The sequence below is a fragment of the Thermobia domestica genome, chromosome 12 (genome assembly GCF_964235325.1).
Source record: "Thermobia domestica chromosome 12, izTheDome1.hap1.1, whole genome shotgun sequence".
Taxonomy (NCBI): domain Eukaryota; kingdom Metazoa; phylum Arthropoda; class Insecta; order Zygentoma; family Lepismatidae; genus Thermobia; species Thermobia domestica.
In genome coordinates this window covers 59,075,713-59,098,137 of record NC_137465.1, presented here as the reverse complement: position 1 = coordinate 59,098,137, position 22,425 = coordinate 59,075,713, and the positions used below count along the sequence as shown (strand labels likewise).

Sequence of the window (22,425 nt, the reverse complement as noted above, 5' to 3'; positions counted from 1 at the left end):
TTCACGACAGCTTTTTGAGACGATACAGCCTCAACTCGTGTCTAGTAGACAAATCTAATTGCTTCCTACTTTCTCTGTCCTTTACTTCTTTTTATCAATCAATACGTAAGTGTGAATGAAATTGTTATACCTGTAAGTTTATACTTCTGTTATATTTCTTCCAAGAATGTGAAAGAGCAACCACATTCCATTATAAAGGATTCGAGAAATGATAATAGGAGCCAGCAGCCGAAACGACTTAAGTTATGGCCAAAAGGTAACTTTTGTATCTGTAAATAAAAATTTGAAAACTAAGCCCGAGCGTACCCACCAAGACAAATCTTCTAACTATACAATTGTGTATCGCGATGGGAACAACCCAGGGACGTACTCAGGGATGGATCTTGAGGGTCCAAACCCTTCCACTTGAAATCCCGGCTTTTCTGTAAATTTTGTCTAATTTAAGGGAAATTTTACAAACTTTTGAATTAAAATCCTCCGAAATAAATTCCTCCGTACCAGTGGCGTAACTAAAGGCTTGGGAGCCCTCCCGCAGACAGCGTGGAGCGGGGCTCCTCTACGTCCCACTTCACGATTTGGAACCCCCTGATTGCTTGAGGCGCCCCCGCAGTGCGGGGTCTGCGGGGCCCTTATTTATGCCCCTGCTCCGTACATGCCTAGAACCTCCAATACAGTTGCATCGAGTAATTAAGTTAATAAGATGTTACATGCATAGTGTTATTATGCGTGACTCCGGAAGTATCTAGTTTGAATCCCACACTAAAATTGGTTTTAAGTTTAAATACCTTGTTTAACACCAAGATTACCTGAAACGTGGGCCTACAGCTTAACGTAACGTTCGAAGTTCATGAATTCCCATCAGGTATCGAAGTCGTTTCTCCTGCATGAAAAGTGTTTATATTCATCACATAGAAATAAATACTAAACTCAAACAAAGTAAGCTCAATTTAAAATATTTTTCAAAATATATTTTTATTGGAATTTTCACATTAGTTATATTCTTAGGCATTGTCTTTGATGCAAGATATATGACTGGTAACTCATGTTTAATAATAATATAATAATTATGACAAACATCCGTAACATGTCGGGCAACCAAGAAAAATGCATTTGCCTTTTAAAATTGTACAATGATATAATGTCTTTCTATACTTTTATACTTAATAACTATTTGTTTGTTCAAAAGTTGTACAAAACACTAAAACGTTAACTTTACAGGACAATGTTGAATTTCCATTTCCTCAGTTTTCCATTTTTTTTCAGTATTTCAGTTGACCTTGGTAAAATAGGCTAGCTCGTCTAATGCCACAGGATAATTTATTATTCGTATCGGTCCCTCTATAATAGGGTGATCTGCCCTTAATTCATCTCTCCATTCACCAGCGGGTAAATAGATATCTCTACTCGTTGCTCCTTCTTCCAAAATAGGTGCCACGAGAATTTCCTCTCCAAGCAAGTATTCTGTAATATGAACAATAAAAATTAACGATAAGTATATTACGATAGCAAGGTACACAAAATTAGCAGAAATTTGCTTCATATTTTGTAAGATATTGTCCATAATTGCATGGGTTGTACAGGTCATCTTCGGCCCTTCGATTTTTACAGAAGTTGAGTCCACTTTTACCATCTAGACCTAATATTCGTACAAAATCTGCTATTGGAAGCAGCAGCCAAATTGATATTTGACCTTCAGACAGATATTACTAGTATTGCATATAAGGCGAGGCGAGACGAGACGAGAAGTAAGGTTTTCTCATATCGTTTCCTAAATTTTGTACAAATCCCGTTCCTAATTTCGAACAATTCTTTCCAGTCTTGTCTCAATTGAGAAAAAGTTTTTCACGTCTCGTCTCGCCTCGAAATTTTTCTAGTCTAATTTTGTGCATTTGTGTGCAAAAATTTGTCCTGACTTTTCTCTTAATTTCACCTAATACTACCATGTTCATACAATAATTTTATCAATTTATAGTTTTTGCAACTCTAAAATAATGTTTAAGGTCTAAGACTTAGGAGAACTAAAGTTGCCCACGATATTCGCGAAATTTTTAATATATTTCTTGTCTCGCCTCGAATTTATGAAGGTACTTCGCGGCCCGTGTGTAACACTAGCTACACATCGACCACTTACATCAATGTTACCAATATTGAGATGTGAGAGACTGCTTGGTAGACGCTCTTAGTAAGACAAAAGCTAACCAACATGTCGTAACATTTGCCCTTTGAACGTTAATTTCTCGCCAGATGATGTTTGCCAATATCGCGTCATTTGACCATTATATCATGTGAAACGTCAATTCGGCTCTCGTGTATTGTAGTACCTTATGCATAGTTGATTATACGTTATGTTTAAGCTTCTAACTTTCTCTCCTACTTTGCGAAGAATATTTCTTCTATAAAAAGTACTAGGGTGTTGTCTGCAGTTCGTATGAGGATATTTATAAAATTTTCCTCACGAATTAGCGTCACTGCCAACAATTGTAATAATCTTCGAGCTCGTAAACTTTAGGATTAATAGTCTGAAGAAGAGTAATAGGAGATGGATTCGGTCAGTAAATTAAAATATTTACTGTATTTAAATTTATTTTGAAACATTTTCACACTGTTTCTAAACAGTTTTATGATGACATCAGTGTAGTATTTAAAACACACACTTCTTAGGTCTTTAAAATTTATTTAAGGCTCTTGGCTAAGTACCCAATTTAGTTAACATAAATTGGCTGAGTATCCAATTTATGTTAACTTGCAAAATGATGAGATGGGGCTCTACTACGCAGCACTCTTGAAGGTAAGAAAAAACTATTCTCTGCGAAGCGATCTTGGATTATGTTATGGATATTAGGGAATTGCACTAAATTCAAGTTCTATCGAATCCCATTTAAAACGCAACCCCATTCTTTGTAACCTCGGTGTCCCATAACGATGTAAAAGAAAAAAGGCAGGTAAAAATTAATATATTTCTTAAATTGAAGTTCATTTGAATATTGGATAGATTTGGCTCAGGCTTAGAGCAGAAATTGGAACTGAAATCATATATTTGGATGATAATTCCAACTTGTGGTATTCAGAATTTAAATGCAACAAACAGATATAGGTTTCACGTTGGAAACTGAGTGTTTCACTAAAAACAATTGTTACATATAAAACATTAAAAATATTACAAATCCAGTTGGGATCTAATGTGGTCCGAATCCGTTGTTGAGATGAAGGACCTCGTCTCTAATAGCCTCCGTTCTGAGAAGGACGCTGAACTCAAATCCAACCAAACAATTATATTGCACAAATTATTGTTGCTTTCTAATTAGGTTTTAATGAAGACTTTGGATCTCTTACAGGTCCCACATTTTCTTATACATTCAGAAAATCCTTTCAGGACATAATCAAAATTCACAATCACTTGCAAGTGTTTTTAGTAGCTCACAATAGCTTCTATTCTGGACATCAGTAACGATTATACTATCGATCCAATAACCATGGATTAGCATACAATATTACTTGACCTACATTACAATTCAACAATTCTGAAGGGGCAGTCGGAGGGTGACAGACGTAACCACTAGGGGAGGCTCGTATCTTTCGTCCCTCTCTAGCATAGACACTGCTCAGCAAATAATAAAGAAAACACATTAAGACCTTAATATAACTACAAATTGATGACATAAGCTATATCATTACGAATGATCAAATAAACGAATACTTGTAGATGGTTTAATAACTATGCTCCCTCATTCGCCTTTACATCTCTCCTATCATTTTATGATAGTTGCTCTTTCATTTCGATTGTAATTAGTGCAAACAATTTATGCGTAGCCCCAATTGAACTTATGTTTGTTATTCCAATTGAGTTTTATAATTTATGATTAATCCAAAAGTTGGCAAAGCTGACGAGAACTTAATATATTAACTAAAAGTAATTCATACTTATACTTTACCAGAATCAACTTTCAGAGCCATTTCATTTGTCGGATCGACCCACCATATTGGCGGATTAAGAGGAGTTCCATCCACTGTTGATCTCCTAGCCCATTCGATTATCTTATCCGTATATTGAGCATGTAAGTCTGCAAATTTTCGGGAGATCTCCACTGTCTGGAATGAAAATTATCACCAATGATAAAACATTAGTTTAATATGCAGAGGAATATATCGTAAAAATGTTTTTTGTACAGTTATCTTCGAGAATTCTACCAAGTCTAACTAAATATATATGAATAGTCATCCTGAACTTTGAGCTATTTTATTTACATATTGACGAAAATCAAATTTCTATATTACGTTAGCTAGAGACGAATTTTTAACTTTTCAATTTTCTAGATAGTCCCTCAATACTATCAAAATATAATATGGTTCATGACATTAATCTTCTGTAATTAAAACTGAGTGTTATTAACAGGTATTGAAATTTGATAATTACATTATCCTTTATAAATATTCCTTTCTTAAGGATACAGGATATTTTCTATAACACAAATATCTATGAAAAAATGGGCTATTCACAGGCGCACTATGTTTGTCAATTGTGGCAGATGGGAAACCGGAACGAAGGATACTTGCTTAGCTCTCAGTTTCTGATGAATATCGTCGTGCTCCAGGATTTTACCGCGGTTCTTTATTTTCGACCATATTTTAATTACGTCACTATTTCATCGTCATTCAGTTTCTTAGATAGTCATTCATATACCTTTAGCATGTTTGGCAATACTTAAGACTGAACTGAACAATTCATGCGTTACTAAGAAAATTAATCTTCCATTTTAAAATAAGTGTAACTAACTAGTTTTGCTATATGTAAATGCCTTGATAAATTTCTAAGAAATACTGTGAAACAGGCACTGGTTATACATGTAGTACTAAAATATATTTGATGTTTGTCCACATACCTCATTGTCAAAATCCCAAGGAACATATGAAAACTGGATGCTAGGCATAAAAGTATTGGCCTGTAACCAACGGATGAACAGTTCTTTAGTAGGATTAGCTGCATATCCATTTCCTCCGACCATATCAGGAAGCACAAACGGATAACCATTTAAATTAGTTTGTAGAAGCGAAGTTACTAGTGTCTTGAGACCGTTATTATAACCCCACAAAGAATCTTTGTCCAACATTCGAATGAATTGTGGTAATGATTGAGTTCTCTTCACTACACGTGTCTCGATAGCTTTTCCAAAATATGATGTTGCGTTTACGTAGTTTGTGGTGAAGATGCCTGGTTGTAATTCGAGTAAACCGTTCAGAACGCTTCCTTCTGGAAGGAACCCTGCTTCACCAGCATCAAACTTAAAGGAGTCGATTGAGAAATTGGCTTGAATGCCTTCTAATCTGCTTCTCCACCAATTCACTGCTTCTGGATTCGTGAAGTCTATTACTCCACCAGTACCCTCCCACCACGATGTATTCATTGGTTGTTCGTCACTGTTAAACACAAGAAATCTATTCTCCGTTGCGTAGTTGTAGGCATCGCATTCAACATTGACAAATGGTGGATTCCAAAGAGTTACTCGAAATCCATTATCATGCAAATCTTGTACCAAAGCAGCAGGGTCTGGAAACTTAATCTCGTCGAATATAGCGTCTCCAAAACATTGTTCCCACATTTCATCTATCTCCAGTTGACTGTTGTTGAATCCGTACGAAATAATCTCATCAGCCAGTTGGCGCACAACAGTTTCATTAATGTATTTCTTATACCTAGCCCATGTGGACCAAATTGGGTATCGAATCATTCGTTCATCAGGTATATCTGTAGGAAAACCAAGATAATTTTGCACCACATGCAAATGTACTTGCTTGGGATCATCACCTTGACAAAAAGTATATCTCCACCTTAACTCCCCTGTATCATCTCTAGAAACATACGGTGGAGCTATTTTATTGACGAAGCACAGAAGAGTTTCGTTTTGCGTTAGAAATAAAGGCGCATCTTCTGGCACATAAAGTCCAATACCATTTGAATTAAGCCAGTATGATTCAACTACACCTAAAAATAAATTACCACCACCTGTAATGTAAGGTGTTTCATTGAAATTCATCTGTTGAATTGGCCATAATTGATTATACACCGATGGCCCACCGTACCACTGGGTAGAATCGTCCAGTTCATGGCAAATGCTACTTTCATCTTCTGCAACTAAACTCATTTCTACACAATACGGTGTTTCCTGTCTGAAAGATAATTGAGCTTTTCCTTCCCACTGGAGACAGTAATCTCCATCATTGCAAATTTCCGGCTCCCCAGAAATATGCGGACCTCTCACGATACTCTTTAATAATGTTCTGCTACCTGCAATGAAAACAAGGACGAAATATACTGTAGATTATATTTTGCTGTGTAATATACCCACTGAAATTTAAGTTTTTATTTTCTCTTTATGAAAATGTATGTTTGCAAAGTTCACAAATATATTTTATCAAGACATTTTGAAAACACGCTGAAACATAAATCGCAGAAAATAGGTAAATTTGACTAAAGAAATGAAATAAGAATTTGAAAGAAACTCAAAATCTAGGAATTTTAAAATTTTCATGTTTTTTCTATGAATTTTACACCATTTTGTATAGATTTATTACTAATCAATTTCTAATGTTTATTTTGAGAATCAATTTCTAAGAAACTATATTCAGTTTAATCAAAAACAGACAATATTTTGTGTGTGTATGTGAGCAATGATTTTCGTTCTAGACTTCTAGGCTACTACCTTTACCATCGACATATGTAATCCTGGATTCGATTCCCGATAGTAGTTCAAATTCCTTGGAACTGATTCATTTGTGTGAAGACTAATTAGGAGTTAATGGAATAAGTTGATAATCAAGAAATCAGACATAATTGTGTTGGAGTCAGAACCCAGACGATGATAGGCATATTATGAGTGTACTATAAACTTTCAAAAATATATAAATAATAGCTTAAATTATTTTTGTCACTCCAAAAGTGGAAGGGCCTAGCCCCCCCCGGCTCCGAGCTAGATCCGCCACTGATTTAAAACAAATACATGTTGTGTTTATTATATTCAAGAAAATTGTTCAGCTTCCTAAAATTTAAATTAGTCATATTTAAAGTTTTGAGACTTCAAGTAAATATTGATATTAAGATGATAAGATAAAACAGATATTGTATCAAACAAACATCTAAACACGCAAACAACACAATATTCAAATGAAAATCTTAAAAGTGCGATAAAATTACAGGAAGTTGTGCGATTGACAGGAGTTGTTTTTCGAAGAATGACTGTCAGAGGGCAGCATAATGCAGGCACATTAAAGAACAAAGCAGCATCAGTGCAAAGATGGCCGCTTTACAGGCAAAATGTACCGCATTAGACTACCTGTCTGTAATGCGGTTTTGAACTAACTGAAATTCATCATGGGATGAAAATGTATTAAAGTGAATCTTGTGTGTCTCTACAGCTAGAAGGTTTAAAGCTGGCTCAATTTCTATGGAGGACGCCCTGTGACCGGGTTGGTCAATTTTACTTTAAAATTGTACAGTAAATTAATAGTTTAAGGTTTAAGGTTTAAGTTAATTCGCACCATTCTCCTTGAAATACACTTTCATTCCAGGAGCGGATTAAGGGCGTCGCCAATGGAGCCCAGGCTCCAGGCCCAGGCCCAGGCAGTCTTGTTCAACAGTGTGTTTATTTTTCTAATACTAAAACATAGCAATCAACTTATTATATTATAGGCTTTAGATCCACGTTAATTTTTTCCGCTCGCTACGCTCGCGATGTCACTATATTTAAATCTTCTTCCACCAGCGTCTTCACTATACTTATTTTGTGAGGTTGACCATGTGACTTGTATTTGGCATTTGTGTGTTACACTGCAGTATATGAGCATTTATCTGTTAATAATGAATGTAATTAAACTAATTACTGTAAACTTGGAGCACCTTAAAATATTACAGCATAGTTCTCGGTATTTCGATAAACCTTTGAGGCTGTGGAAGGCAGCAAAGAAAATTCATGCGCTGGAATTATTCGAACAAAAGGCCCCCTTGAAATAGTCGGCTTCAGGGCCCCAAATGTTTTAATACGCCCCTATTTCATTCTATCAATACGGGACGGTTTTTAAGAATCAATGTGCATCTTTCTGTGTTGCCGAAAATCGGAAACTTTGATAAGAGTTATCGTTTCGTTAGTGAGATACGAAAATAAATGTTAAATTTTTTTAGGGTGTGCGAAAGGAATTTAAATTACACATTTTTTGTGTGAGAAATTAAAACAAAGATTTTTAAAATGCCAAGATTCTGTTACTGGTACATAATAAACTATCCAGAAACAATCTTAAGATACAGAAACAACATAGTTGATTCATTTGATAATTTTTGATTTCATGACCACTCTTTAGTGGCCCAGGCATCAGTTTACTGAGAAACTCGATTTATTTCGAGAACTCATAATTAAAAAAAAAAAAAAAAAAAAAACCTTTATATTCGTGATCAGAAACTTTGATGTCTTCAAAGTTTTGGCCTGTCTCTTGGTTGCACTGCTACGAATCATAGGTGCTGATTTTCGTGAAGGGGGGGGGGCAGGATATGGATATCTTTGTTTTAAATTTAACTTGGACATTTTATAACGAAATACATATACCTGGAAAGCCCCAGCAAACTTATACAGAAATCGGCGCCTGTGCTATGTAGAATCTATATGGAAGCTCTGAAATTACAAAGCGAGAACAACTATCGAGGAGCATTTTTAAGTTCGGAATTAGTGAGTTGATTAACCAGTCTGTTTTGAATGTCATGGCATATTTTGTATAAGTTTCAGTAACTTCGCTAGGAAATTATTTAGCAGAGAATACTGCTAAAGGTGTTTTTGGGTTGAAGAAATGGCGCAAAGAAGCTTGATATACTGTACTATACGTGTAATTTGATATTTAAATTATTCACCCATTTAAGAAAACTATACTAATCCAAACAAACGTATTGCAATACGTGCAGGCGCGCACCCAGAAGCTTTTGTTGAAGGGTCCAATACTACGAGCCACTATGTCTATGTTTTATTTAACGAGTATTATTCTGCATCCGAAAAGACGATAAGTAATTGTAAAATATTTCCACTTATATTTTCAGAAAAAAAAAAATGATCAACTGTAATGTTTTTATAAAGGAAAGAGTACAGATGAAGTGTAGGATCAAATTTTCATGCTACATCAATCATTTCTCTTTTAAACAATTACAGTTTTATCTCGGGCGTCTTTGGCGGGAGGATGAGGGGAACGCGTCCTCCCAATATTTTGAGGTACAAAATATTCAATATTTTATTCTAATTTACTTCATTTACTAACGACAGAATAACATATAAATAATAATTATTATTATATTTATTCGGAATATAATATTCAGGTTGTGAAAAGATTATAACAGAGTTCTTGATATCAGGGGGGCCGTGAAGGTAAGCAGAAAGGTAACAAATGGAATCGAAGATAATAAACAGGTTGGGCTCGGTAGTACCAATTAAATAACTTTCTTTGATGCCCCCCCCCCCAAATTTTCCATACCAGAGACGCCAGTGAGTTTTATTGAGAAAGCGTATGTTGAGTTAGGAAGATTTTTTGGAAGGGTTCCGGTGGATTCCCCTGTGAATGCATCCCTGAATACGTGTTACACTACTTTTGAAGTTCACTCACGTGTCTTATTTTAGTCTTGTATATTCTATTCATCAATTCAATTGTGTGTCAAGACACAAAACATTAACTTACTTATGCATGTAATAGGCTATACTGTACTTCGATATATTTTAAATGAATATTGTATATTTTATTACAGTATAGCTAATTTATATTCATCAATTTCAAACATCGTCTCGATAACTTATAACACGTTACATGTTTTCTGTTCCCTAACTCAGATCTCGAAACACGCTACACAGATCATTTTGAGATATATTGGTAAAGACGAAGACAATGATATTTTATTTTAACTTAAATAATTAATGTACACGTAATTGGACTACAGTAGTAGGTGGCTACTTAACATCATAATACATACTAACCTTTAGAAAATTTCAGAGGGTGTATAGAAATTTGAACTCCATCGTCTATTGCATTGATTTGAAGGTTTGGTGTTAAAAGTCGATCGTTCTTTTGTTCCTGGAAATTCCCTCCTTTTACGTGAAGCAAACATGTTAACAAAGTCGCTGCGAGAAAGTGAAAAAAATAAAATATCGTTAGAAGATTTTTTTCGTAGGAAAAATAAATATTACACAGAAGTAAGTTTTGACTTCAGTGCCGCTCAAAATTACATAAATTCAAATAGTTAAACATTGAAAGCTTAAGCATATTGAGAATTCATTCAATAGTAATTTCACTTATTCAACATGGAAAGCTAAAAATACTGTCGGAAGTATATTTAAAAATCCCTGGGAATCGGAAAATACTTCGTCAATTAACATTTACTTACCGAAAATTCTTAACTTTAAAGAAATCATTATGCCAGTTTGTGTCACTTAGCGATCTAAATCATTCTTAGTTATTGTGATATCCTATGCAATTAGAAACACATAATTTGTTTTGATTCATTTTTTTAAAAAAAATCACAAAGATACTAGAGGTGATATCATATCTCAATTTTATTGTTTTACCTTGTTTCAAAAACAATAGTGAACTTGAGGCGTTGCAGATGATTACTTACCATTGCTTATCTACAGGCAAGTTTCTGTTTATTTGATTTTTAACCAATAAAATAATTCCTAAATGCAAAGGCATAGCAACTAACTCTGAAAAGTGAATCATGAAAGTCTCCAACTTTATCAACTTTTTCTCTTACGTGTCCGATTATCTTTTGTATAACTTGTTTTGCCTTCTGTAGAAACAATACACTTATCTTCACTACTAACAAAACAAGTTATTATTATTTCTTTCTCGAGTGAAAGTTGTTTTATCATTGAGTACTATATATTGAATTTAAATAATCCAATTCTTTTTATTGTGAACGATACAATTACACCTATAGTTGCTGAGAGTACCATAAACTGGTACCATCTAACTAAAATTGTACCTTAAGAAAATTTAAGCTACATCGAAGAAGAACTTAAAATTCATTTATATCCAATCAACATTATTATTTATTATTTCAGTAAGATCCTGATATCTGATATCTTCCCGCGTTCTTGACCAATCCAAATGTAATTTACAAGAGATATTTATTTAAATTTTTATGCTCTCTATGTGCATAGATTTCCAGTGTAGTGGTGTGTCTTTCCAATGTTCAATGTCCCTACCAGATCAGAGGTGCACACTTCTCATAATCCTAACGCGCCTTAGCCCTTACTCGCACACACCCTCGAAACCTATTTTTACCCACGCTCTTAAAAATATGATCTCGCCCTCAAAATGCTATCTTACACTGGTCCTCGCGCTCAAAATGTATTCTCGCTCTTGGCTTCATTTAGCAAAATGTGAAGAATTGAGGTTTATGTGATTTCCTCTATTCGCCTGTTTATTCCTCTTTTGTATGGTGTATACATCTATCTGCTCTACACTTTACAATTAATGTTTATAACTTCCGCTGTATACAATTCCAGTCATAAGTCTGGTTTTTATTAAGGATATATCTAGTCGTTTAAGAAAAAAACATAGTAGTGTGAAGCATTAGTGGCATTTATGTAGCGCGCATACATAAATTGAACAATGATGAAGACGCGAGCGTCAAAAGAAAGTGCTTTACACAGTGCTCAGTAAAATTTGTTACTGATTTCATAAAGTGAAAAATATACCTGGAGAAAAGGTAATATTACTTCAGCTATCTGCTTAGTAATCTTTTCTTTTGATGTACTAATTTTCCTTGTTGGTGTAATTCAAAGCACTTGAGAAGTTGTCTTCATGCACTATGCTTTGAATTCCCTCGTTCCGGCCATCTTGACTGTCTTCGTATCCTTAAATATGCAACCCTTAAGGTGGAATGTCAGTTTCTGGAACAAATAGCAGTCCTTTTTCGTGCCAAAGAGATTGCCTCCCGTATAATGCTGTAGCACCCCATTGCGAACAATAATGATATTGATATATGTTGTAGCGCGATCAATTCTGCGTACGTTAATACGAAATGTAAGTACGATGACCATCTGGATCATACCTAAAATCGGTTTGAATTAACATGGCGGTCTATGGGAGGACCGAAAAAAGTAGGTTTTTTACGATATATTACATACGTGAACATCGGAAATGTTTAACAAAAAACTAAAAATAAGAAACTATGGACAAAGAGCTTTCTGAAAATGTATATCTTATTATCTGGAGAAAATCACGTGACATGAAAATCGGCAGCTGAAAAATGTATATGTACAGTTGTTTCTTTTTTATATTTTTTATATTTTATATTTTTTATATTTTTTTAATAGTTGCATGACTTTTTTGGAGTTTTTTATTTTATTTCTTTTTTGGATTTTCATATTTTATGTTTTTTTTGGATTTTCGTAGTTTATTACTTTTGTGTGGATTGTCTTATTTTTGTCGTTTTTTGGTTTGTTTTTCTTTATCTACACTATTTACACCCTAGGTTCATCGTCAGGTTCGTATGGTGGCATTGCACTTCCGTCGAAGTGCCTATTTAGGAAGTCTGAAGGAGCGTGTATCGTTTCGTCAGTGTGTCTATAGTACCCGAGATACCATATTACTGCCATTACATGTGCGCAGCAACCTGCAGTTCTTGCACCGTTGTTGCAAGTACAGTAGTGTGCTTTGGTGGCTTTGTGTCCATCTAAGTCCAAGTCACACAGAATGTATAGCATGTACTGCTTACTGCTCGAATGACGAGATTGCATTTTGCCTCTTACAAGCATTGGAATTGCTGGCATAAGTTCGGCATAGTCAGGATGATGATCTTTTACTATCGAGAACTCATATTCTCCATTGAACGCGTGGTTGAAGTATTATGACTTGGCTAGACTTTTGATGTATGTCGATCCTAGTTCGTTCATGTTTCGTTCACTTAACTCTGGGAATTCTGGTATTTCATCAGCTGTCATCTTTTGGAACGCTGCTCTCACTTTGTTCATTGGCTGAACTAACGGAGCCAGCCAGTTGCGTTCATTGATCAAGCTGAGTAGCTTCTGAGCCGCCTGAGCTTCGTTCTTTCTGTATCTTCTCTTACCGTACGCGTTGTGCATGGCGGCTACAACTGTCGTGTCTCTAAGTAGACTTCGTATCATTCTACTCCTTAACTGTTTAGCCAAGTACTTATATTTTTTAAAGTCTTGATTCGTGTTTTCGATTACCCAACGGACAGCTGTGCATTCTCTTGATTTATTTGCCTGAATGTCATCCAACTGTTTATTTCCTTGGTGAGATAAGGGTATTTTAACTTCAAATCCCTTTTCTTCAAGCTCATTTGCTACATGGGAGAATTCTCGGTCTAGTACGAACACATCGCCTGTTTTGTACAACATCTTGAACCAGGTTTGATTCATTATCATGCGGAGAACTGCTCCATTTGACGAGTTTCCATCCCAGAAGTCATCGTCCGGACTGTATGTATCCGTTTGGAGCACATATCACCATTACTTTACACAGTTTGGCTTTTTATGTTCAGAGTATGACATTCTTTGATATCGAAAATTGAGGCTCTTATTCAAGTACAAGTACGTACCATCCCACACCGTTATTATCGATTCATCGTTAGTTCCGTACAAAGTATTTGCGAAGATTGATTGATTATTTTTGAGATTAGCTCGAAGAGCATCTGCATCTTCTTGTGTTTCTATTTTTACACTGATATGTTTTGGAACGAAGTTCATCCACATTGACTGACGAACATTCTGAATACATCTATATACACGAGTCTTATCCATTTTATATCTTAGTCCAAGTGATCTTTGGGATTCACCAGTGCACAGCATTGTCAGATATACTCCAAGCTCTATCTTATTGCATTTTGATTGTCTGACTAAGTCATCAAACTGAGCTTTAGTTCTACCTGTAGCTAGTGACATTTCCACATCTGACATTTTTGAGAAGGGATCGTTTACCTTCTCATGTACTGAACTACCGATTCTTAGTCCTGTGATGAGGTTTATCCATTCATTTACTGGCAGCTCTGAGTCCTCACTGATCTTGTGTTGAACCACTTTTTCAAGTGCTTTTTGCTTGAAGTTGTCATCGTTTTCGAAGTGATCACGACAGAACCTTGTACCGATAGGAACGACTATGGCCTTTTCAACCATCACTTGGGTTATTGCCTCTTTTGTCACGTTTCGTAGCGGTTACGCTTACTAGGGTACACCCTCTTTTGTCACGCTTACTAGAGTACATCTTAGTAAGCACTTCGATTTCGTCTTTGATGTTCTAGAGAATGGTAGCTTTACAGTTTCCTCTTCTTCCTTTTCATCCGCACTAACCACATCGTCACTATTCCAATCTGTGTCCGATCCAGTGCCAGACTCCGAACTGGGTTCTATTTCCGAACCTGCACTTGAACTTGATTTGGAAGCTGATCTGGATCGGCTTCGAACATTGTCTCTTCTATACATTTTCATAGCACACGAATTACAGAACCACTGTCCATTCAAAATTCGCTTTTGTGCACGTTTTAGCTTATCGATATGTTTATTACAATTAGCACAATGCATGTTTGATGATGATGGCACGATCGTTGACCGCGAAGCTTCCTCGGTGCCTTCCGGATGTGCGGGGTTTGACCTCTGTCGATGATAGCGACTCATGGTCGGGCGCCGTCGGAACTGCCCAGAGCGGCCACGCCCATGCTCTATGTTCTGCACGTGTGCCACGGCAGGAAATTAGTCCCGTTAAATGCTCAATCGTTACTCATCGATGCATAATGGCCTCGCCTGTGAGCGAGTAGTTACTCGTACATTTTTTGGACCGGATACTTTGTATCCGATCCGGGTTGACCTCGGTCGGGGGGAAGACCATTTTTACGTGTCTACAACACAGCCAACTGAGCCAAGCTCACTCACCAAATATTCGTATATTCTCTATAGACCTTATCCTGCCTCAGTGTATAAGTTCTATAGCAAATATAAATTGGGGTGCTTCCTATGGCAAGTGAGGCAATCTCTTTGGCGATCATGGTGAATGATCGATGAAAGTTATCTACTTTTAGCCGAAACTCCCTGAAAATAAATAATTTATGGGAGGTCGTTGTCGTTGCGAAGACTCAAACTACCGGAGCTTATTACAAGGGTTTCCATCGTGTTGAAGTGTCTGTACCCACTTTCCTGCCTGTACCTCGATTCTAAGTCAAGATAACCTCTTGTCCTTAAAGAATACAAATGATTCATTGCTGTCTCTACCTCCTGCTGGTTGGTGAAGAATCGTGATTTCAGGGAGTGGGTCATGAATGGAACAAGGAGCAAGGGCAAAGTCAAGAATATATGCGGAACATGGCATCAATTAGATATCATTAAGGTTTTTTTCCTTTTTGTTGCACTTTTTGAGCTAAGTGTTGTTTGGCGTTTTCCTGTATAGGAGGATGTGCTTTATGTTGACTAATGCAGAATATTTTTGGCGTCGAGTAGCATTCATCCACTCCAACTGTTCGGTATAAGAGTTGACGTAATAGTACGAACTGGAAGTGAATTACCTCCCCGTAGTTCCACCACAAACAGAGCAAGACTTTATGCTCGAAACGGCCCTGTTTAACAATCGGTTCTGGAAATGACTCTTACTCAAGTACTATTTTTGCACATTTGGATTTTGGAAAAACACCCACTTTTAGGAATAAGAAGTAGAATCCGTATGATATGCACTTACACGTACTCCCTTTTTTCTTGAAGTCGTACAGCAACTTATTTTCATTCCATTTCTTAACTATAATTGCAAAAATTGAAAAGCTACATTCCGCTTACTCCATAGTATTTAAAAATATTTTCCTCTCACGTGTCAGAGAAAAATGAAACGATACATGCCTGTTGACAAATGACAACATAATAAGAACCAAACAAATGGAGCATAATAGCATAAAGATGAATATGAAACACGCGCACTCACTCTTACATATCCTTATTTATTTATATTTTATTCTATATTTTTATGCCTTAATCTGCAATGAGTACTTTTTAACAAAATTTCAAGGTTCTACGTCAAAAAGTTTTAGATAGCTGATGGGCATGATATGGTCAAGGCCCCCTTTCCCCATATGAGTCGTATTTAGTAAACATTCGTTTATTCTACAGCCTAGGTGCAAAGAAAATATATTTTTTTAAAAATTAATAATTCTTCGTTCACTAGTTTCAGAGATCTTGTGAATAGCAAGAAAACACTCAAACTCATTTAGTAGTTACATTTACCTAATTTACAGTGTAGGGTGAAAGAGAACATACAGGGTAGACCATTTATCTTGTACTTCTAAATTTTATACTAGTTGATAAAATTGAATGAAATTTTATAGTATTCAAATTCTTACACGGAAACATTGGTTGACATTCTGTGCAATACTGCCAAATTAAGTGTTACCAACCCGACAGAAAGTTGTATATTTTCAATCGAACTACATCAGCTTATTACATATTTCAAACATATAAAACGAAAACTTACAATATCAGATTTACTGTTCAGTGCTACAAATTAAGGACGCTACAGTATCATAAACGTAGATAAATATTTAAATTTTGGAGGCCTCTACAACAGTAATAACACAAGTAAGACACACGGAGCAATATACTCGAGTTAGTGTCAAATACTATGACCATATAATGTATTTCTAACAAGTATGAATAATCATAAAAGGGATTCAATGTTTTATTTTCTTATATTTATTCTGGTCGATCATTTCAAGTATCTGGGAAGTATTTTGACGAGATACGCTTACTGCACCGAAGAGGTCAGATTAAGATTTGTCATGGCCAAAGAAGTATTCAACAAGAAAAGATTACTCTGAACTAGCAGGCTTATTGGACTAAGAAAGAAATTGGTCAAGTGCTATATTTGGAGCACTAGACTTTATGATTCAGAGACTTGGACATTACGGAAGTTAGAGAAGAAATATTTAGAGAGCTTCGAAACATGGTGTTGGAGGAAGATGGAGAAGATAAAGTGAACAGAGTGAATAACAAATGACGATGTTTTGAAACGGATTGCAATATATATATATATGCTTCTAGCCAGCATCCTTCGTAAGAAGCTCAATTGTATTGGAGTCATCTTGCGGAGAAATTGTCTTCTTCATACCGCCATAGAAGGAAAGATGGAAGCAAAGCGAGGAATGGGAAGAAGAACACAGCTGGTAGATGATTTGAAAAATTGAAAAAAATATTGGGAGTTAGAAGAGATGCTCAATATCGACAAACGTGGAAGAAACATTCCAGGCCCAAACCTAAAATTAAAATTTAAAAAAAAGAATAAATAACTCATTAGTCCCAAGATCTGCCAAAAAGACAGAATATATAATAATAATTATTCCGAAAAATTATTAGGTAAGTATCACATCTAGTCACACAGTTAGTTTTCAATAAACATAATGGTCATAATGCCTTTTACGAAAGTTCTAAATCTCAAACTGTTCCGAAGATATGGTAAATTGCACATAGTTAACATTGAAATAGTGCTTAAAATTACTAATATCAAGAACTTGTAATTATTAGTAATAAAAGATGTTGCTCTAGGGAACTTCCATGTCAAATTAACAAGTCATCAGACTTGACCATTTCAGGTTTTTTAAAAACTGATGTACAGCTTTATTACAGTGGAAGATGAAAAAATCCCAAATATTATCCCTCTCCTCCTGAAAGTGTCCCCATACAGGGTGTTCAAAAATTGCCAAAAAGGGCATTTTTTCAGTTACAGTGATTATTAAAAATTGTCATAAGATGGTTAATATATGCAGTAGAGACATGGAACAAACAGAATTTGAAAGCTTAAAGATTGCTCTACAAGTTGTATTATATTAAAAAAACTGTATATTAAAAAGTAACACTTCAAAAATTCAAATTCAAATTTCGAATTTCGCACAGAAATGTCTCTCGGCCATTCCATGCAAAAGTAAACCTTGTAGTGAAATTTTCATGTTGTTGGTATTTAACTGAAAATATGCCTTAAGTTAGTGAAGAATGTGTATCATTGACTGAAAGAAAATAAACGCAATTAAAATTTGTTTTGTCCAATTTTGGCAGTTCGAATTTACTGAACTGCCTGTGCATCGCCGGGAAATATTTCAGGCGTTTGTTGGCAACACTTATTTATCCATGTTACTGACTTTGAGAAAGCAACGCTTGGAGGGAAAAAGTCATTGTTTGTTGTGTGTATGATGCAGTGTTCGGCAGTGGATTATCACTTCTGATTCTCCTAGAAATAGCTCAGCACTTGAAAGTGTTTCGGATGTCCCGTCCGTAAGAAAAAAGGTAAAGAAGTGCTTTTTATGTTCTGTAGAGTAATAATAACGTTCTGAAAACACATATGTAAAGGAAGAAATGTAATTTTAATTTAATTTCAAAGTGTGATCAACCAGTGATTCATATTTAACAAATAAACGAATTAAGAAAATGTGTCCCGTCCGTAAGAAGTACTCAATACAGTTACTATTTGTTGTCATCACTGAAAGGGGGGCTACAATCCTCAGCAATGAAACTGTACAAAAGGTTCAAGATTTCTACAGCCGTGACGACATAAGTAGGCAAGCTCCTGGAAAGCGCGATTTCAAGAGCGTTAAAACTGATAATGGAAAAATTAAAAAACAAAAGAGACACCTTTTAATGACAGTAAAAGAAACATTTGCTTTGTTTCGTACAGAGTATCCTGAAATTAAAGTAAAGAAAAGTAAGTTCTACGAATTGAGACCAACACACATTATGCTTAGTTCTAAAATGTCACATAATGCTTGTCTGTAAGCTTCACGCGAACTTCAATTTCATTTTGAGTGAACTGGTCAAGGCAATACATGGTTTTCCTAAAACCGCCAAAGATCTGAAAGGCCTTTGCTGTGATGTGTCCAACGAAAATCAGATGAATGGAAACTGCCAGCTTTGTACAACAGATCTTTCAGCTTTTGCTGGTAGTGATTGTGATTTAAGTGAAGAAATTTTTTGGAAGCAGTGGGTTGATGTGAACAGACACCCAACTCGTTGTACTGTCCATAGGACTGTTCCAGATGCAGTAAATGTGATAGAGAAAGCTTGTTAAAATTTAAGACTCACTGCTTTGTTAAGATGACCCTAGAATCTTACTTTCAAATGAAAAAAGAGAACTTGAAGTGTGGTGTAGTTGTTCTGCAAGTAAATTTTGCAGAAAATTATTCCTGTGTGGCACAAGACGAAATACAGAATGCACACTGGAACGAAACTCAAGTCACTATCTTTCCTGGTGTGGCCTGGATGAAGAATTCAAAGCAGTGCTATGCGATTATTAGTAACAATACGAGCCACGGCAAGTCCTGTGTGTGGGTCTTCTTGAAAACTTTAGTTACTGTCTTAAAGGCAAAACACAAAATTGAGTATATGAATGTTTTCTCAGATGAAACTTTTTTGCAACTTCTCACGGGAAAGGAGCCGTGGACGGTGTAGGAGGCACACTCAAGAGAATGGTGTGGGAAAGGGTTAAGTCTCGACAGATGGAGGTTTCTACAGCAAGGGAATTTTTCAAATGCTGTACTGAGCTTTGTAAGCCCGACGGAATTAAGTTATTCTTCGTTGGTGAAGAAATTGTGAGTGAACACAGGGATATTCTCGAGAAAAGGTGGACCCGCGTTTGTTCAATGCCGCAAGTTCAGTCTCGACATTACTTTCGCTCTGTTGATGAGCGTCAAATTGAAACCGGAAGAACTGTTCAATGTGAGACAAGTTGTTACGAAGTGTGGAAGCACGCTGAGCTAGAATCTTTAGATCCAAGTGAAGAGATTGAAGACCGTCCGAAAGGAGCGCGAGTGAAATTCAGTGATATTTACTCGGATTCCGGAAAATAATGTGATAACCCCCAATAAGTAAAGCAGAGTGACATTAAAAGTAGTCAAATTGGTTAAAGTGTTCGGAGAAATTAAACACACACACAAACAATTGTTGTCACTTAAGGTGGTGTTGAGAAGAATGATGTTATTGAAATTTTGTACGTGATTCCGAGTTTGCTAAATATTTTAAAATGTGAATTCAACTGTTTACATCCACGTGAAAAAATTTGTGAAGTTACAAGCCTCATCCAATCTCCTCGTATTAATATCGTAGGCCAGACGGAATATTTGTAGTTTTCTAGTAATATTGCAAATTTAAAAGAGTAATATGCTATGTACTTTTTACATGTAGTTATGTTAATTTTTAAAAGAGTTCAAGTGCATAATTCCTTTATGTTTCTCGAAACTGTAAACATTATATCTAGTTTTAGTTCTTTTGTGGGTAATAACTAAGTTCAGACAGTAAAAAGTGTTCCAAGAAGTCCTCTTTAGCAATTATTTTTTGTCCCGTCCGTAAGATAATTCTTGGTCCCGTCCGTAAGATTACTAATTCTTTTATTATTGAGTGAAATATAAATTTTCTCAGATGAAACGTGAGGAAACGTGTAGGTAAATAGTTTAAACCCTACAGGAAAAAAAAAAAAATAATAAGCTTGCTAAAATTTTGCAATTCGCAGAAAATGACGCTCAAGTTGACGTCTACAACAACATGTGTCCAAAAAATGTCCCGTCCGTAAGTTTAGTTACTGATCATCATAAAGACGGTAAAATCGATTTCTGTTATTAAAAAATAAGGTTAGATAAAAAGAGCCCAGCGACCAATCTTAAGATATATAAACAATCCTATATATTTTATAGAATTTTGTTTTTTTGTTACAATCGTGAGCTAAAATGTCCCGTCCGTAAGAATGGAATGGCCGCTCTGCGAATTTGTTCAAAATTGTCCTGGTTGCAGTCTCGTATGTGTACTAAAACACCACGAAGTTTCATTTTGGGCACTAAATGGGATTCGATTCAAAATTCAACATAAACTAATCATTGGAAGATATTGACCATGTGAATAACTAGGTTGAGATAGATAACCATTTGCCTGTAGCTATTTACCTGCAGCATCAAAGGAATTTATATTCAACTGCATTTATTTCTTAATGTATTCATTTGCATTTATACAATTAAACCCCTTTTGAGTTATTTAGATAGGTATTACGTTTCCTAACATTACTCAATAGAGGTCATTATTCTTGTTAGTCAGTATGGGTTTCTAAATTTATATTGGCTACATTGATGCATTGTTATTTTCATTTCTTTGTTTCAGGATTGCTGTTACAGACATGTGGAAGTGCATCTTTGAAACAGGAAAAATAATTTATTGACTAATTGTTTGTGCTGAAAGTGTGTGAAGTGATTGTGGAGAGTGCTACTGTGCTTCGTAACACATTTGATACAAATATTGTGAAAGGGAGGGAAATATATCCCTCCCTTTCATAATAAGTTCGCCTGATCAGATACTATTCCTCTAGCGACAGTGTTTCCACTCAAGAATAGTGCAAAATTGTTTTAAAAAATAAATTTTATAGGGAAATATGAAAAATTTCCCTCCGTTACTTCCCTCTTGCATGAAGTGTTGGGGCAATCTGTATACCATCTGCAAGCCTGTTTTATTAGCTTTCAAACGAGGTATAATTAGTGATGGGCAGTGGGAATATTCCCGGTGGGAAGGAAAATAAAAAATGGGAATATTCCCAGGTTTTTCCCCTGGCATATAAATTCCCGGGAAGGAGTTTATTTCCATTACTTTACTTTATCTTCGATATTATAAGAACCATATGACTAATTGCTTTAATTTCATTTATTGTGATTGACTTTTAGGTTTTAAATAATTCGGAGGTTAAAAAAATTAAAATTCGTTGACTGTACTTTATATAACTAATAATATGATCTTTTAAGTTCCATTTCCATTTGCACTAAAAGGTAGCAAAGTAGTAATTTACAAATGATGAAAAGGAACCAGTTTTTAAAGTAATGTAGAAATTATGTAGAAATAGAAATGAAATACTATTAATCAGTGTGCGAATTAGATAATCTATATTGGGGGGAATAAAATTAGGCCAACAGGGCATAAAGTCTGAAGGTGCAAATATCAAAATGAGACAATAAATGCCTTAACCTCCATATATATATATATATATATATAATGTGTGTGTGTGTGACATCTGTAATAAATAGATTTATTAATTTAATAAATCTACCGACAATAACTATGCACATATATATTGTCTAACATACGCACACCCCACTAAACCTTTCTGAACGTGTTTAAATGTTGTACTCACTCTTGTCCCCGTAGCTCTCTAAGGTCGGCCCGAGCGATAGCCAAGCATATGTTGATTTTTCATATGCCATGATCACAAGCATATGTTGATTTTTCCACTCATATTAAAAGCTTCCACTTTGAGTTATTACATACAGGTTGCGAAAAAAAAACTACTTTAGTCTTATGAAAACCACTAAAATTATCAGTTAAACCGGACATACTTTTTTTTTTTTTTTTTTTGTTAAGAAAATTTAGATATTAATTTATCAAATAAGAAATG

The 22,425-nt window shown here is 35.3% G+C and overlaps 1 protein-coding gene across 1 annotated transcript; it reads right to left on the bottom strand.

Moving 5' to 3' along the window:
* Positions 1 to 953: 953 nt before the first annotated feature.
* LOC145666468 (alpha-galactosidase MYORG-like) lies at positions 954 to 10,506 on the bottom strand. Its single transcript, XM_081733709.1, has 5 exons — positions 10,403 to 10,506; positions 9,996 to 10,139; positions 4,881 to 6,283; positions 3,933 to 4,089; positions 954 to 1,461 (listed from the first exon to the last, which is right to left on the bottom strand). The coding sequence occupies exons 1-5, from the start codon at positions 10,428 to 10,430 to the stop codon at positions 1,268 to 1,270; spliced, it is 1,926 nt and encodes a 641-aa protein (XP_081589835.1). The 5' UTR covers positions 10,431 to 10,506; the 3' UTR covers positions 954 to 1,267.
* Positions 10,507 to 22,425: the final 11,919 nt, after the last annotated feature.

Bases quoted from the DNA above. Each gene is read 5' to 3' on its own strand.
- LOC145666468 (XM_081733709.1), bottom strand. From the start codon at position 10,430: ATGATTTCTTTAAAGTTAAGAATTTTCG. The intron at 6,284-9,995 runs GTTAGTATGTAT...TTTTCATTGCAG, and splicing joins CCCTCTGAAATTTTCTAAAG to GTAGCAGAACATTATTAAAG. The intron at 4,090-4,880 runs GTATGTGGACAA...TTTTCATTCCAG, and splicing joins CTTGGGATTTTGACAATGAG to ACAGTGGAGATCTCCCGAAA.